Source organism: Phalaenopsis equestris, unplaced genomic scaffold (genome assembly GCF_001263595.1).
Source record: "Phalaenopsis equestris unplaced genomic scaffold, ASM126359v1 Scaffold000241, whole genome shotgun sequence".
In the NCBI taxonomy this organism is placed as follows: domain Eukaryota; kingdom Viridiplantae; phylum Streptophyta; class Magnoliopsida; order Asparagales; family Orchidaceae; genus Phalaenopsis; species Phalaenopsis equestris.
In genome coordinates this window covers 228243-243131 of record NW_018164683.1, presented here as the reverse complement: position 1 = coordinate 243131, position 14889 = coordinate 228243, and the positions used below count along the sequence as shown (strand labels likewise).

The 14889-nt window shown below is 37.7% G+C and overlaps 1 protein-coding gene across 2 annotated transcripts in view; it reads right to left on the bottom strand.

Annotated features, from left to right (window-relative positions):
* The window catches only part of LOC110024068 (glucose-1-phosphate adenylyltransferase large subunit 1-like), a 43374-nt gene extending 29376 nt beyond the window's left edge, over positions 1 to 13998 (bottom strand). For both annotated transcript variants that reach the window (XM_020723801.1, XM_020723803.1), the window contains exon 1: positions 13528 to 13998. In XM_020723801.1, the coding sequence (XP_020579460.1) occupies positions 13528 to 13749 (222 nt within the window). In that variant the 5' untranslated portion in view covers positions 13750 to 13998. The remainder of the gene's footprint in view (positions 1 to 13527) is intronic.
* Between the last annotated feature and the right edge of the window lie 891 nt (positions 13999 to 14889).

The following is a 14889-nucleotide window of genomic DNA, read 5'->3' as shown; positions in this document are numbered from 1 at the left end:
TCCAATGTAGACCTCCATAATTCAAGTTTTTCCTGGGCTTTTTCTCTCGTTTTATCCACGAGAAGAATATCATCAGCAAAAAGCATACACCAAGGTACATCCTCTTGTAGATGTCCAGTAAGACCATCCATAATTAAAGCAAAAAGATATGGGCTTAAAGTCGATCCCTGATGTAATCCAACAGAAATAGGAAAATATTTTGTCAATCCTCCTTCAGTTTGAACACAAGTAACAGCTCTAGTATACATATCTTTAATTACTTGAATATAAGTCATATCAACACATTTCTTCTCGAGAACTCTCCAAAGGATATCTCTTGGAACCTTATCGTAAGCTTTTTCTAAATCCAAAAGAAAATAAGAGGAAGCAGACAAAAAATAAGTAACAAGATATAAAAGACAATAGGATATAAAAGATGACAAGTCATAAAGATGACGGGGCACGACAAGAAGGTAATTAACAAGACTTACAGCCAAAAAAAAAGGAGGAAGAACTACTCTCACTTTCGAAGAGGAAGAGGATCTTTTATGGAGGAACACAAAGATAGTATATTTTCTCTACCCTGTTTATTCTTAAATGAAGAAAGAAATAAAAAAGAGAAAGATAATAAATGAAGAAAGAAATAAAAAAGAGAAAGATAAGGAAAAAAAAGACAAATATATTCCATCCCCTCATTTAAGTCTCTCCTTTGGGATGACCACACAAAAGAAACCCTCTCTGTCATTTAAACCTCTCCTTTGGGACGAGCGAGCCAACAAAGTCTCTCCTCCGGTACAAGCCAAAAAAATCTCTCCTCCGAGATGAGCAAATAAAGTCTCACCTTCGGGACGAAGCAACAAGTTTCTCCTCTGGGACGAGCCTATAAAGCCTCTCCTCCGGGACGAGCCTATAATGCCTCTACTTCGAGATCTCCTCCGGGAGAAGGCCTCTCCTCCGCAACGAGCCAACAAGGCCTCTCCTCTGCGATGAGCCAACAAAGCCTCTCTTCTTGGATGACTAAACAAAGCCTTTCCTCTAGGATGAGTAAACAAATAATCTTCTCAAAAATAGATCCACGGAATATCAAATCTAAAAATACAAAAACTTAACCAAAAATTTTCTAAAAAATCTATTTATCAAAGGCCATGAAAGGACTGATATATAACTAAGTCCAACTAGATGCTTATAAAATAGTATTTTCTATACTAATGAGTTTCATTCATATCGTAACTTCATCTCCAAGAAATAAAAAACTTGAGGGCATTATCCATAGCCAGAAAATGGCACCTCACCAAAACAAGATAATCCATCGCCTGAATCACGCAAGCTGGGATTCCCTCTTTTCGCCGACCACCTCCAGTTGTTCGGCCACCAGCTCCTCGGGTAGGCCAACCTGCTCCAGCTGGCCGACCCTCTCGGATCAGCAACCAACTCTTCTGGACGGCCTCCTTAGGTCTGTCAACCTGCTCCAACTGGCCAACTCCTTGGATCAGCACTCTGCTCCAACTAGCCGGCCCCCTCAACTCAACCACCGACTCCTCAAGTCAGCCACCCTACTCCAGCTAGCTAGTCGGCCGCCTTGGTCGGCCACTATGCACCAGCTAGCCGATCCCCACGAGTCAACCACCGGCTCCTCAGGTCGGCCTCATCAAGTCGACCACCTAGCTCTAATCGGCCGCCTTGGTCGACCACCCCCAGTAGTCAGCCACCCAACGTCGACATACTCCAATGCTTCAGAATACAAAAGTACCAAAATACCTTGTACTGCCCTCCTTCAATCAAGGGCACTGTTGTGATATTATTTTTTCTATTTCCCTCATCCATAAATAGAGGACCTTTGGCATGTGTTAAGTGCCCCAGAGGCTCTCTCTCAACCCCCATGTAAAATGCAACTCCCCTTCTTCCAACTAGACTTAGAGCAAGTGGATGCGGAGATCCGGTCTACTAACTACTTCGGTGATGATCTAATTTTCTATCAGGACCAGTTCCGCTACAGCCTTTGACTGTCAATATCTAACGAGGTTAGATTTTCAACTTTTATGGCATTATCCCAACCCAAGTCAAGCCAAAATCGATTGATATACTGATAACCTAGTGATTTATCTATGCAGACGAAGCATCCCTTAGTCGCATGAATTGTTTTCGCACATATTCTCGCCAGATGGATATGTGCTCTTTGGTACGATTCAAAAGTTTCATTTAACCAACTTGGAAAACAAGATAAAAGACTAGATACTCCATTATTTGATGGGTGTATGTGATGATTAGGGCATCTCAACAAGAGTCACGGGTAGCTCGTTTAATGAAAAGAAAACTAATTTCTCCCCTGGTGAAAACAACGAAGCAAGTCATACTCGGTCGGCAATTATCAGTAGTTCAATATATTGATCCCTAAACGTCAATCGAATGTTGAACCAATTGGAATATGGCTCCATGAAGAAAGAAATGTGGGCCGCATTTGATGAGTTCGAAGAGAAAAGACAATTAGAGAAAGTTGAGCGACTCTCTAAAAAGATATCAAGAAAAAGGAAAAAGACAAACAGTTCCTTCGTCTAAGAAGAAGTAGAAGAAGACGAGTGAACCGAAGAGGAAGGCGCGATTGGAGGGCACATATCAGCTTCAGATTTCATTCACTCAGTTTAAAAACATCTGTTGTTATTCAGAATAAGGTGTCAAGTGAATTAATACTAATTGAAAGAAAACGCCCCTCAGTGATAATAGGTGATTCGGGGGACGATGTGACTCCCTCCCTTTATCTAATTGATATTGATGGATCGTCAAGGTATATTTCGACTCAAGTGACCTTTCAACTAGCTTCGACTGATTTTATACATCCATCGGAAAGGGCTGAGGCAAGTCGTCGGTCTCCAGAAGTGGGAGTTGTAGACGAATCTGATAGTGGAGAATCAATGAAAAGCGCAAGAAAAAGCCCTCTTTCCGTTGAGTCAGTCGAACTTAGGCGTAAGGGCAAGACCATCTCCTCTGATCCTTCTCTCCCTAGTCATCCAAGAAGTAAGGAGGGAAGGATTGTTGGATTTGAGTGCAAAAGGACAGGCCAAAAGTTTATAATAACTCTGATTCGAGTCTCAACTTGGTCGATATTGAGAGAGATTGGCTTCCCCTAAACTCAGTATATACGGGTTATGCTTCCACAATCGCGGACATTCTTTGGTCTACTAATTTAGATAAGCAACTTGATAAACTTTACCTGGTCGAATTATGCCAACTGCTCGGCCGTTACCAACCCTTGGACTACACCTCAACTCATCATCCGATTTCTATTTACTTATCAATGAGAGAAAGGCTTGCCAAATCTGATAAGAAGGCTAGAAAATACCGGGAGTGGATAGAGTTGGTGATAGTGAGGGCAGCTGAGGCGGAGTTTGATCTAAGGGATGCACGGGTGCAATTGAAGATTGCATAGAAATGGATTTTGGTGGTCCAAAGGAAGAATGCTATATTGATTGAACAAATGTCTACTATGACAACTGTCGAAGAACTCCTCCTTGCTCAAGTGAAATACTTGGAGATGAGTAGCAAAATTGTTACTGAAGAATTTGTTTGAGTGTTGATGGTTGACCCCGAGTATTCCAACTTTGAAGAATTCAAAAAGCTACGATGTTTCTTCTGCTTCTAAACGTCGCGGGGAATTTGAAGGCGACAATGTGGCAGATGATGGATCGTCCAAAGCTCGCCCTGAAGACCCGTAGATTCAGACTTTCCCTTTTTTTTAAGTGTAAATACTTGAATTTTGTAACAACATCCATATGAATGAAATATAATATTTTGGTCGACTACTACTTACGATTATATGTTTGGCTATGAAGTAGTTACTTCGTTTATATATAATTCATTCATTTTTTTAAATAAAAATTTTTTGTCAAACACAAGTTCAAAATTTATAAAAAGAAACATAGAAATATTTTATGCTTTTTTATTCGCTTTTTGGAGCATTGTACGCAGCTTGTATCTCGATAACCTTGAGTTACGGTGTCTTTTAGCTGTTTTATTTGCGACTAAGTGTAATAATGCCTTTTAGTCAACTTCGGTGCGATCAAGCGCCGTAACATCTTTTGGTCATTTTTTGTGCGATCAGACATCATAACGCTTTTTGGTTGTCTTTAGTGCGACCAAGTGTCGTAACGCTTTTTGGTCATCTTCGGTGCAACCAAGAGTCGTAACGTTTTTTTGTCATTTTTAGCAAAACCAAGTGTCGTAATGTTTTTTGGTCCTTTGGTGTGATTAGGCGTAGTAATGCTTTTTTAACTTTTTTTTGTAGAATACTCGAGTTCCACAAATATTTTTATCTTTTACTCTGCATATTACCAACATATTTTAAAAAGAAATAAAATTGATCTATTGTTTAATATTTTAGTCAACTATCCTTACGAGTCTTACCAGAGATTAACCCTATTACATTTAATCGATCGAATTTTTGTCCCGATCAATTTACTCCTAAAACTTGGTATGAATCTTATCGTTATCAATATGGATAACCACCAAGACATATTTATGGGATGATTCATACTACGTTTTTTGCGGATCTTATCGCTAGTGAGCAGCAAACCGTCTCTGAAAACTAAACCTTATCGAAATTGAAGAATGGGTTTGTGACTTGAAGGTTCATGATTTGTTAATCAACTCATTAACATTACAGTCGATCGATTTCGATGCGTACCTTTTTGCTTGATGGGTTAAGTTTCCCGAGCATTGAAAACGACCATCGAACGTTGTTTGATTGGGTTGGGTTTCCGAGGTCTAAGAGACCCTACATGATTGTTGTATTCGACCAGCAGCCTCGTATCCATCCCATGATCTTTGGTGGGCCAGCTTTAAACGTAGCTTTAATGTTGAGCAAGCTTAAGTTGTTGAGTTGTCTTGTCATGATGGGACCTCTACAAGCTTTTGTCGAGAGATTTTTGTCTTGTTGACATTTCCTTCTATAAAAAGGGAGAAACGAGTTTGTATCTTGCATCCATACGAGAAGTTAGCGGGTTAATACAACATGTAAGAATCTTCTCAATTTTTCTGTGGAGTTAGAGGTGGAGGCAGCCTACCATCGACAAAAGCTATGGGCCTTGCAAGGGCCATGCATTAGCTTTGCTTTTTCTTCGAGTCGAGTGTCTAAGGAGGGGACTTTCTCTACGTCGGGTGTCAAATGCAACACCAGTCGTGATTTGACACCGCATGAAGTTACCTCCGCAAACGGATGTGGTGAACCCTTAAGAACAGTGTCGTTGGGCCATGTTCCAACAAAGCGTAATACATTTGTTCATCGGTTGCTGCCAGAAGTGGAGTCAACTCCATACCACTAGTGGCGAAGGAGTGGGACTTGCAGTCTCCTGGCAGCGGTATCGCCTTTCTCTCGCTCTCTCTAGCTCCCCGGTGTTTCTCCGTTGTGAGAAAAATATGAGAATGTGGAGAGAGCGACGAAAATACTGGTTTTGGCAAGAGCTTATTGGCTGAGTTCCAAAAGAAGCTTTTGCCTCCCTCTTTGAAGATTGTTCGTAAAAAGATTTGTAGTGGTTGAATCTTTTGTGTTTATTGTTGGCTTAATGTTTTGTACATTTAGACCGAGATAATAAAAAAGTGAGATTAAGTTTAACAATAATATTGTTTCTCATATTAGACTACAAATAGAAAGTAAATTTTTTTGTTTGTGGATAAAATATTTTGAGGATGTCCCTACTCCACGTTCGTGGAAGGACTTTCTCCTTGTATGTCTTTAACTTATACGCACCAGGAGTAACTTGATGGTCCATGATGAACGAACCAACCCATGTTTGATCAAGTTTTTTGATCGACTGAGCTCTTGTAGATGGATCAACCTTCTTTAGAACTAGATCACTTGCAGCAAATGTCTTTTCACGCACACGTTTGTAGTAGTAAAGGGCTACCCTTTTTTACTTCCTCTTGTCGTAGAGTAGCATTCGTTCGAATTTATTCTCACAGGTCAAGAGCAAGCGAAGCTCCTTCATTCACTCCTTGTCAATCAGTCAGCTCTTCCTCTTCAAAAGACGTTGTTGTCACGACTCTTTGACTATGAAGATTATATTTAACTGGTAAGATGGCTTCCATTCCGTGGGAAAGCATGTAAGACGTTGGACCGGTCGATTATGTTGGAGTGGTCTGAATGGCCCAAAGGACTGAAGAAAGCATATCCGCCCCTTTACCTTTTGCACCATCAACGTTCTTCCTTAATAAGTTTAAGATGATCTTGTTTGCGGCTTCAGCTTGACAGTTCGTTTGGGGATGATGTACGGATGAAAACTTTAAATTAACTCCCTAGCTCTGGCAGAAATCTCTCACTCTTTGATCAACAAACTAAGTTTTGTTATTTGTAATGAGTGCTAGGGGAGAGCCATATCGACTAATTATTTATATCCAGATAAAATTTTGAACCACGCTTGCAGTGATTCGAGCGAAAGCTTTAGCTTCAATCCATTTAGAAGGAGAAAATGCTCTGAGAATGTCCATCCCCCATATGGCGAAGGTTAGGAGCTAACAATCTGTTATAATTTCTGAGCCGGTTGGTGTTGTAGCAGAGCATATATCTGACATTGTTCGCACCTTCTGGAAAACTATTTTGCGCCTTCAAGAGGGTTGACCAAAAATAACCTTGTGTTTGTACTTGATGAGCTAAAGTTTTTTCTCCTAAATGCCTTCTGCATTCACTTGAATGTACTTCTCGAAAGATGTCTTCCACTTCGCTCTCTTTGACGCATCACGAAAGCAAGGACGTGGTTGAACTTCGGAATAACATGTCCCAATGAGAAGATATAGGGCGACTTTGAACTTGAATCTTTGCAGATACGTTATTGCTTCATGAATTTCATTTGTTTGTAAGCAGTGGATTAGGCTCCAGCTAACATTTTTCATCATTCACTTCTATTTCCATTATTTACGGCTCTTCAATGGACGGTCAAAGAAGCTTCTGGGGTGCTCGGTTACCAACGCATGTATTGTTTGACAAGAGATCTGCTACTTGATTCTCTTCTAATCCGACATGTTCAATACAGAAATTTACTAACTTGTAAATTTTCATTTTTAATTTATTCAAGTATCTGATCATTATTTCATCCCGAGCTTTGAATTCTCCGTTAACCTAGTTGACAACAAGTTGTGAATCAAAATTCACTATCGACACGAAGCCCAACCATTAACGCTTTGTATTCTCCTTGATTATTCGTGACAATGAAATCAAGGATGATCAAATAATAAATATGCTCTCCGGTCGGACTGCTTAAAGTCAACCCAATTCCTACTTTAGTTTCCATCCACGTGAAGGATCCATTATTGCATTTATGCCCCCTACTCTTCACTTGATCCACCCGATTTCGAAAAATCCACCATAAAATTTACCACGGCTTAGCTTTAACTGTCGCCTGAGGAACTTAAGTAAGAACATACACACTGAGCTCCACGGACCATTTTAATAATCGGCTCGACTGGTCGAGTGGTATAGACTTAAGCGGATGGTCGGTGATCACCTTAATAGGGTGAGTTTAAGAGTATGGCCAAAATCTGCGAGCAGAAACAATAAGAGCAAACATTAATTTTTCCATCGTAGGATACCTTATTTTGGCCCCCATAAGGACTTGACTTGTATAATAAACAGGAAATTGCTTCTCTGACTCTTCTCAGACGAGGACCATACTAATAGCCTCTGGACCAACTCCCAAGTAAAGTGAATTTTTTCCTTTGGCTTTGGACTTTGCAGCAATGACGAAGAGATTAATGACTGCTTCAAATTCTGGAAAGCTTGCAAGCATTCATTCGTCCACTTGAACTTCTTCGCTTTCCTTAGTACTTTAAAGGAGACGACACATTTCTCTCCTAATTTAGATCAACTCAAAGATGCAACTAGCCGATGAGCTTTTGTACTTCTTGGTGTTCTAGAGAGAAGGCATGTCGAGGAGTTCCTTCACTTTCTCAAGATTAGCCTTAATGCCTTCGAGGGTTAAGAGGTATCCCGAGTATTTCCCCGTGGAGGCTCCAAATGTGCATTTCAATTGGTTCAATTTCATATTAAATTTCTTAAGCGTTTGGAAGGTTTCCTTCAAATCACACAGTTGCTATTTGGATGTCTTACTTTTCCCTAACACATCATCCATGCAGACCTCAATGTCTCTTTTTCTTTGTTCAGAAAAAATTGCATCCATTAGGCGCTAATATGTTGCACCAATATTTTTCAGTCGAACGGGCATTACAGTAAAACAATACAATCCAACAATAGTAATAAAAGTTGTCTTTTCCACATTGGTCTGGTGCATTTTGATTTAGTGAGATCCGGAGAAGGGGTCGAGGAAACTCACGACATTGTATCTGATTGATGAGTTGATCAGAGCATCACTGCAGGGTAGTTGATAGCTGTCCTTTGGGCATGCAGTGTTCAAATTTGTGAAATTCACGTACATTCTTTATTTGTTGTTGGACTTTCATACCATGACTACGTTGGATACCCATAAGTGGTATAGAAATTCTCAAATGTATCCAGCTTCGAAAAGTTTCTTCACTTCTTCACGGATTGGTTTAGCTAAAGTCATCGTTGTCGACCGGAGTTCCACTTCACTGACCTGGTATTTGAACTGACATTGAGTCTATGACAAGCAACATCGATGGGAATGTTAGGCATTCCGACCACCGACCCTGCGAAAATATCGTGTTCTTGGAGAATTTGGATCAACGAACCTTTGTGACCTGTATTAAAAGTCTCATTGATTAGAAAATATTTACCAGAATCCTCTAGGCTCGCTGGGATTTTGGTAATAGTTTCGTCAGTTTCAAGGCCTCCTCCTCTCTAATTTTGTATGTCTAATGTTTCATGCTCCACGGTTTCTATGGCTCGCGTGCAACAAGTTGGGGAATACTCTAGATCTTCATGTATAGTGATTATCACCCTGTTACAGGGAAATTTCATAGTTATGTTGTAAGTTGATAACATGGCAAGGAAATTGTGGAGAAGAGAGAAACCGAGTAATGCCTTGTAGGTTAGTGGTGCGTCAACTACTACAAAATCCTCCATGTTGGTAAATCAATTGTCTCATTCTCCCCGAGAAACAGAGAGTGTTATTACATCAAGTGCCTCCTTTCGTTTGCTAGAGAAACCATACAGCGGGCCGGTAAGTGTAGTTAATTGATCTAATGTCATATTCATCTTTTCAAACGCGACTCGAAATAAAATGATCCCTGAGCTTCCAGTATCGACAAAGATACTACCTACTTGGTAATTACTAATTAGAGTTGTTACAGCAATGGAGTCATTATAAGGATTTGTTGTCAGAGGAAGATCCGCATTGGTGAAAATGATTAGAGGATTTGACTTTCTCTTTGGAGCGAGTATCATAGCACATTAATTCCTCGATCGACTTCTTTTTCAGTCGACCCTAGCATATGAATCGCCTCACAGTGTTGCTAGTATGATCCTTTCTATATGAATGGCGTTGGCCAGGGATGGCTTGCTCGACTCGCTCTCCACTGGAGCTTTGCCTTTCCGCCGAGTGTGAGCCTCTGAGGCTACAAATTCCTTCAACTTTTTGGCCTGTATCAACTCCTTGACCAGGCTGCGAAGATAGCTGCACTTTTCGGTGTCATACACATGGTCCCGATGATACTTGCAATACTCATTAGGGTTCAGAAAGGGAAGCTCCGATTTCAGTGGAGTCGCCTTTCAAAAATACTCCTTGTCCTCTATTGCGTCTACAGGTTCCACCATAGAAAGTTGAAGTGGTATAAATTGGATGTTCTTCGGTCTCCTGCAGACCGAGCGTTCGATCGGCTACGTCGGTGCAATACTCATTCATCTTCTTTACGTCTTTGGACTAAGCAGCCTCTCTCAATTTGTGGATGAGGGATATTTTTCTCTCTCAAGCCGTGATACTTTGAGCAGTTCTATATCGACTATGGATCAACATTATAAATCGGATGATTCATACACTCCTCAGGCACAATATAGTCATTAGCTAGATCCAAGAGTCCAATCAACGTTTCGGGCTTCCTTAAACTAAAGAAATATTGAAATTGCGGACTTTTCAATCTTTGTGCCAGTGCTGCTTTGGCAACTGCTGGTTCCATGTTCGGGACCTAGAGCATCTCCTTTTGGAACCTTGTGTCATTCGATCGCAGGCTCTCGCAATAGTCCTATTTTATATACCATAAAAAATATGAAATTTTTCGTGACTTTTGGGCGCTAGAAAAATGAGGCAAGGACAACTTCCTAAAGTCTCCAAAGGAATTAATAATTCATACGGGAAGTCCGCTAAACCACCTGAGGAAGAATCTCTTAGCGTGGTGTAGAACAGCCGACATATTAATATGTCGGAGATCGAAAAAGTATACTGCCAACTCAAAGGACGCAATATGGTATGCGAGTCGCTTTGACATTTATATGATTCCAAGGTAGAAACCTTGAACTTTTTGGTGGTTTGGCTTGCATAATATGCCCGGCGAACGCATTCTTCATCAAATGATAGACTTTCATTGCTCCTGGTTATGGTTCTCCCCTTTGTGCGAATTCGAAACTGTCCTGATATTGGGACTCTTCCACTCGCTCAGCAGCTTTGGTCGTCTATTAAGCTAGAGGCTCGGTTGCTAGCAGAGGTTAAGGGATAAATTGTGCCCTTCCCTCGAGCACCACTAGGGCCAACACCGTGATTTGTCCGACCATCCGGTCATGGAGTACCTAGATTTGTTGTTGTAGAAATTCTCGAATATAATCCACATTAGAGACTTCTCCTTGATGTGTTCCTTCACCCTTGTGTGCTCCTCGTCTTATAGATGGCATAATAGCATGCTCATCGGAACTTTTAGGATGTTGGATCCAAAATTATTCATGTGGATTACGCCTAAGGAATAGATCGTTAGTCGGATGAAAGAAGAGAGAAAAAGATTTGAGTACTTTATATTCTTAGTGAGAATTCAGTCCCATAACCGATGCTAGTGCCACAATGCTTTTGTAATTATCTTGAACAATGCTTTGCATTTGTAACTGTCCAATTTGGTTGCTTGGAGTTCATTCGATCAACCGAGATTCGTTTGACTGACCCTACATCATTCGATCGTCTTCAATGATCTTCGGTCGCCCATTCTGTGGAGACTGAATGCAAACCTCATCGTCCTAAGGTGGGATTATTTCATAGGGCAAAGGGTAATCACCGTAATCCGACAAGCAGCCTACCTTCGGTCTCTGTGTCTATACTGAAGTACCTTATCTTGGACGACTACTAATTTTTAAGGTGGTTGTTACTGGGTTGTTGGTGTTGGTGCAGTCGTGCGGTGCTCGTTGAGTCTTTCATTCTCTTCTTTCAGTCGTTTACACTAATAGTCTATATTCTATATGTCTCCAATCATTTCTCCTCGAGATTCATGTAGGTACATTCATGATGTACTAATATATTGAATAAAATGTGATAAATGTCAAAAATTATGTACAATTTTAAGTTGATAATATTTTAACTTTGTGTAAAATTAAGAGAAATTAAATGTACATATATCAAGTTAAAGCATATTGTGTATCAGGTTAAAGTATAATCTTGTAAGTCAATAATAATACTATGTTGAGAAATAAATTAAATGATTTAGAACAAAATGAAAATTTACATATTCAAATAAAAGATAATTAACTAAGAATAAAGTGAATCAAAATAATAATCTTATCTTATTCATTTTTATAGGTGAATCATTGAATGGGGCCAAACTTAAGGAGTAAAAGTGAAATCATGATCCATTAAAGAGCGTTGTTAGTACCCATGATCTAAATTATGATGGTAATGTTGTTTTTTACTAAATCTAACACATTAATGATTATTATATAGTTAATTGTTATTGCATGTTTCTTTATTATTTAAATCTATTATTAAATGATTGATTTTATCGAAACAAATGAAATAAATTGTCTATTATGAATTACTTGTTTATCATTTATATTAAATAAATTTAATTATAAGAAAATATGGAATGACATATAGAATGCAAATAAAATAAATTATATAGTTAACTTACATGTGTCTGATTAACTGGTGAAGTTCACGCCTTTATGGTACGAACTGAGTATGCTAAAATAGTTATGCACGTAAACTGAAATAATATATTGATATTGATGTATCTTAATCGATATGATTTTAGACAGTTTTGTTGTAACAAATGCATAAATATAAAAAGATATTGATAAGATAAAATATTATACTATATATATAATAAGAAAATTTGGAATCGCTTTAATGAACAGTTTAGTTATATAAACAACAAAACAAATTAAATAATGATTTACTATATTTGAATAGCTTGCATATTTTTTTATTTTCTTCATGTTACTATAGCTTAGAGGAATGAGCATTCATTGAGTTTTTGATATCTCATAAAGTAATAAATTCAAGGTATAAAAATTGAATAATAAAATGAGTAAAAGAAGAGACAAAGTTAATAGAAGATGCGGCTATCATAGAAAAATTCATATTTGATTATTTTATTTCCAAATAATTTAAATTTCTTTTGTTAGTGCTCTATTGATAAATTTAGATGATTCTATTAGATAGTGAAAGTATAAGAAATTGAAAATTAGAATTTCACTATCAGATCACATGTTCCTGCCTCAAAAATTTCAAGCCTACGAGCAGAGTCTTAACAAATATTTTTTTGGCTTAATATTTAATTTTTTATCCTATATTTTGCATTTAAAAATTATAAAGAACGGGAAATATCTCATCCAAAAGTTCAACATTTTGCAATTCTCGAATCAGATCACGTCCTCAACTCTAATTTCAAAAATCTAAAAAAAAAGGAGTGGATACTATATTGAATAGATCTCACACATTATTTTTGGAATTTTTCATTCTAATTTTGCTCTTTAATAATGTGTATATATATATAAGACTTATGTTTCAATCTTTCTAGTTTCTACCAACCATCTCCAACAGGAAAAAAAAACATGGGAGATATCGAAAGAGCATCAAAAACGACACATTATTTCTAGCTACTTCAATTTAAAATATTCTTGGAAAAAAAAAACAGGAACCATTCATACAGAAAGACAGAAGTCAACATTTATGTGGCCATATTAACATAAGGGGTCCTAAGGGTAAACAGATGAAAATCCAAAAACTAATAGAGAGTATATTCTAACTTTTGCTACTTCTTTCGTTAAAAAATCATAAAGATGGATGATGGAAGACCAATTCCATGCTAAAGTAAAATTATCAAAAACCAAATTTTCAACCAAAATATACCCCCTCATGCTTTCATTACACACCAAAATACATCTATAGCAATAATAAATAAATAAATAAAACCAAGTAAAATATATCATAAATAAATAAATAAAACCAAGTAAAATATATCTACTTGCTAAATCAGAACATTCAAGCATTGCAAGCCATGTCTATCATTTAAAATGACAATACATAAAGCATGGAGAACACACTTCCAGAACTCATCAAACATCACAATCTTTCAGCATAATTTACATCATGCATAGCTCAGCAAACTCCGATCAAAAAAGAAAAAAAAACGAAGCACTAAAAGACTATCAGAATACAGTAAAAAGCTTCTTACCTTAGTTTCACTGTTGACATTTGATGTTAGAACAGAGACAATAGATCCTTCCTTCCCCCTTCCAGCCAAACTCCTCCCACTAACACACTTCCTATTCCTAAGAACCTTAGACATGAAACCATTTTCATCTCCCCAAATTCCATTCTCTCTTCCCAATCCTCCCTTTTTCCTCACTTGAAAGGCAAGAGCATTGCCCTTTACTGTCAAACTGCAAGCATCCATGGCTTCCTGTTCCCTCTCCACCCAATATATGCTTATACGGAAACCAGAGAATCTGAGAGAAGAAAAGATTAAAAAATCAAAAACCGAAAAATCCCGAGAATATTCCGACCTCAGGCTGCGATCCCGAAAAAGAGAGAGAGCCCGAGAGCAGAGTCACGAGAAGAAGCCGCGAGTTCTATGGGTTTAGTTTAGAAGGGAAAATAATGGAGGACGGAGTAAACGAGAGAGGCCTGAATCCTGCTGTTAAACTCGAATGAAAACAGTGAAGGCTTGCGAGTAGCTTGAATTTATGTATTTAATTTTAATTTTTTATAACTGTTAATAAAAATATTTTCTAGTTATTTAACTTATCTTCTCTGTGGTATCAATTATATAAAAATAGCAAGTCTAATTTGTTTTTAAGTTATCTTTGTGCTTTAGTTGGGTAAGTAACATCTGAGTTTAGTTAATGCCTTTATTAATTATACATTTCTAAATTTGTCAAACACAATGTAAATAAAATTTAATATTAGTTTGTGTTGATAAACACTAATTAGTTTTAATAGAGAATTAATCAATTAAATTACTTAATTTAACCATAACAACAACAACAAGTCTTTATCACACTAAACGGGTCAGCAACATGAATCATTTCTTTCCTTGTTGTGTCACATTGAGTGTCATTTTCGTTTAATTCAAATAAGTTAAGATCATTTTTTGTACAAGATGCCCAATTCTCATCGCAACAACATTTAATTTAGTTTTATGCACCAGTTTTAAAGGCTAATATTTTGCACCATAAAGTATTGCAGGTCTCACTACCCTCTTGTAATTTTTTTCTTCAAGTCTAAGGGGTACTTTTCTATTACACAATCGACCCGATGCATTCTTCCACTTCAACCATCCAACTTGAATTCTATTAATAATATCCCTCACTATGCCACCATAACTTTGAACAATAGGTCAATAATATATAAACCATTCACATCTTTTAATGATTTGATCACTCATCGTTAAAGCTTTGCCACTATATCTATTACTACTACTAAAATTACATTTCATGCATTCAATTTTAGATCAACTCAAATGAAGGTCTTTAGATTCTAATGTAAACCTCAATTACTCAAATATTTTATTTAAGTGATAAATTAAACATTTAAT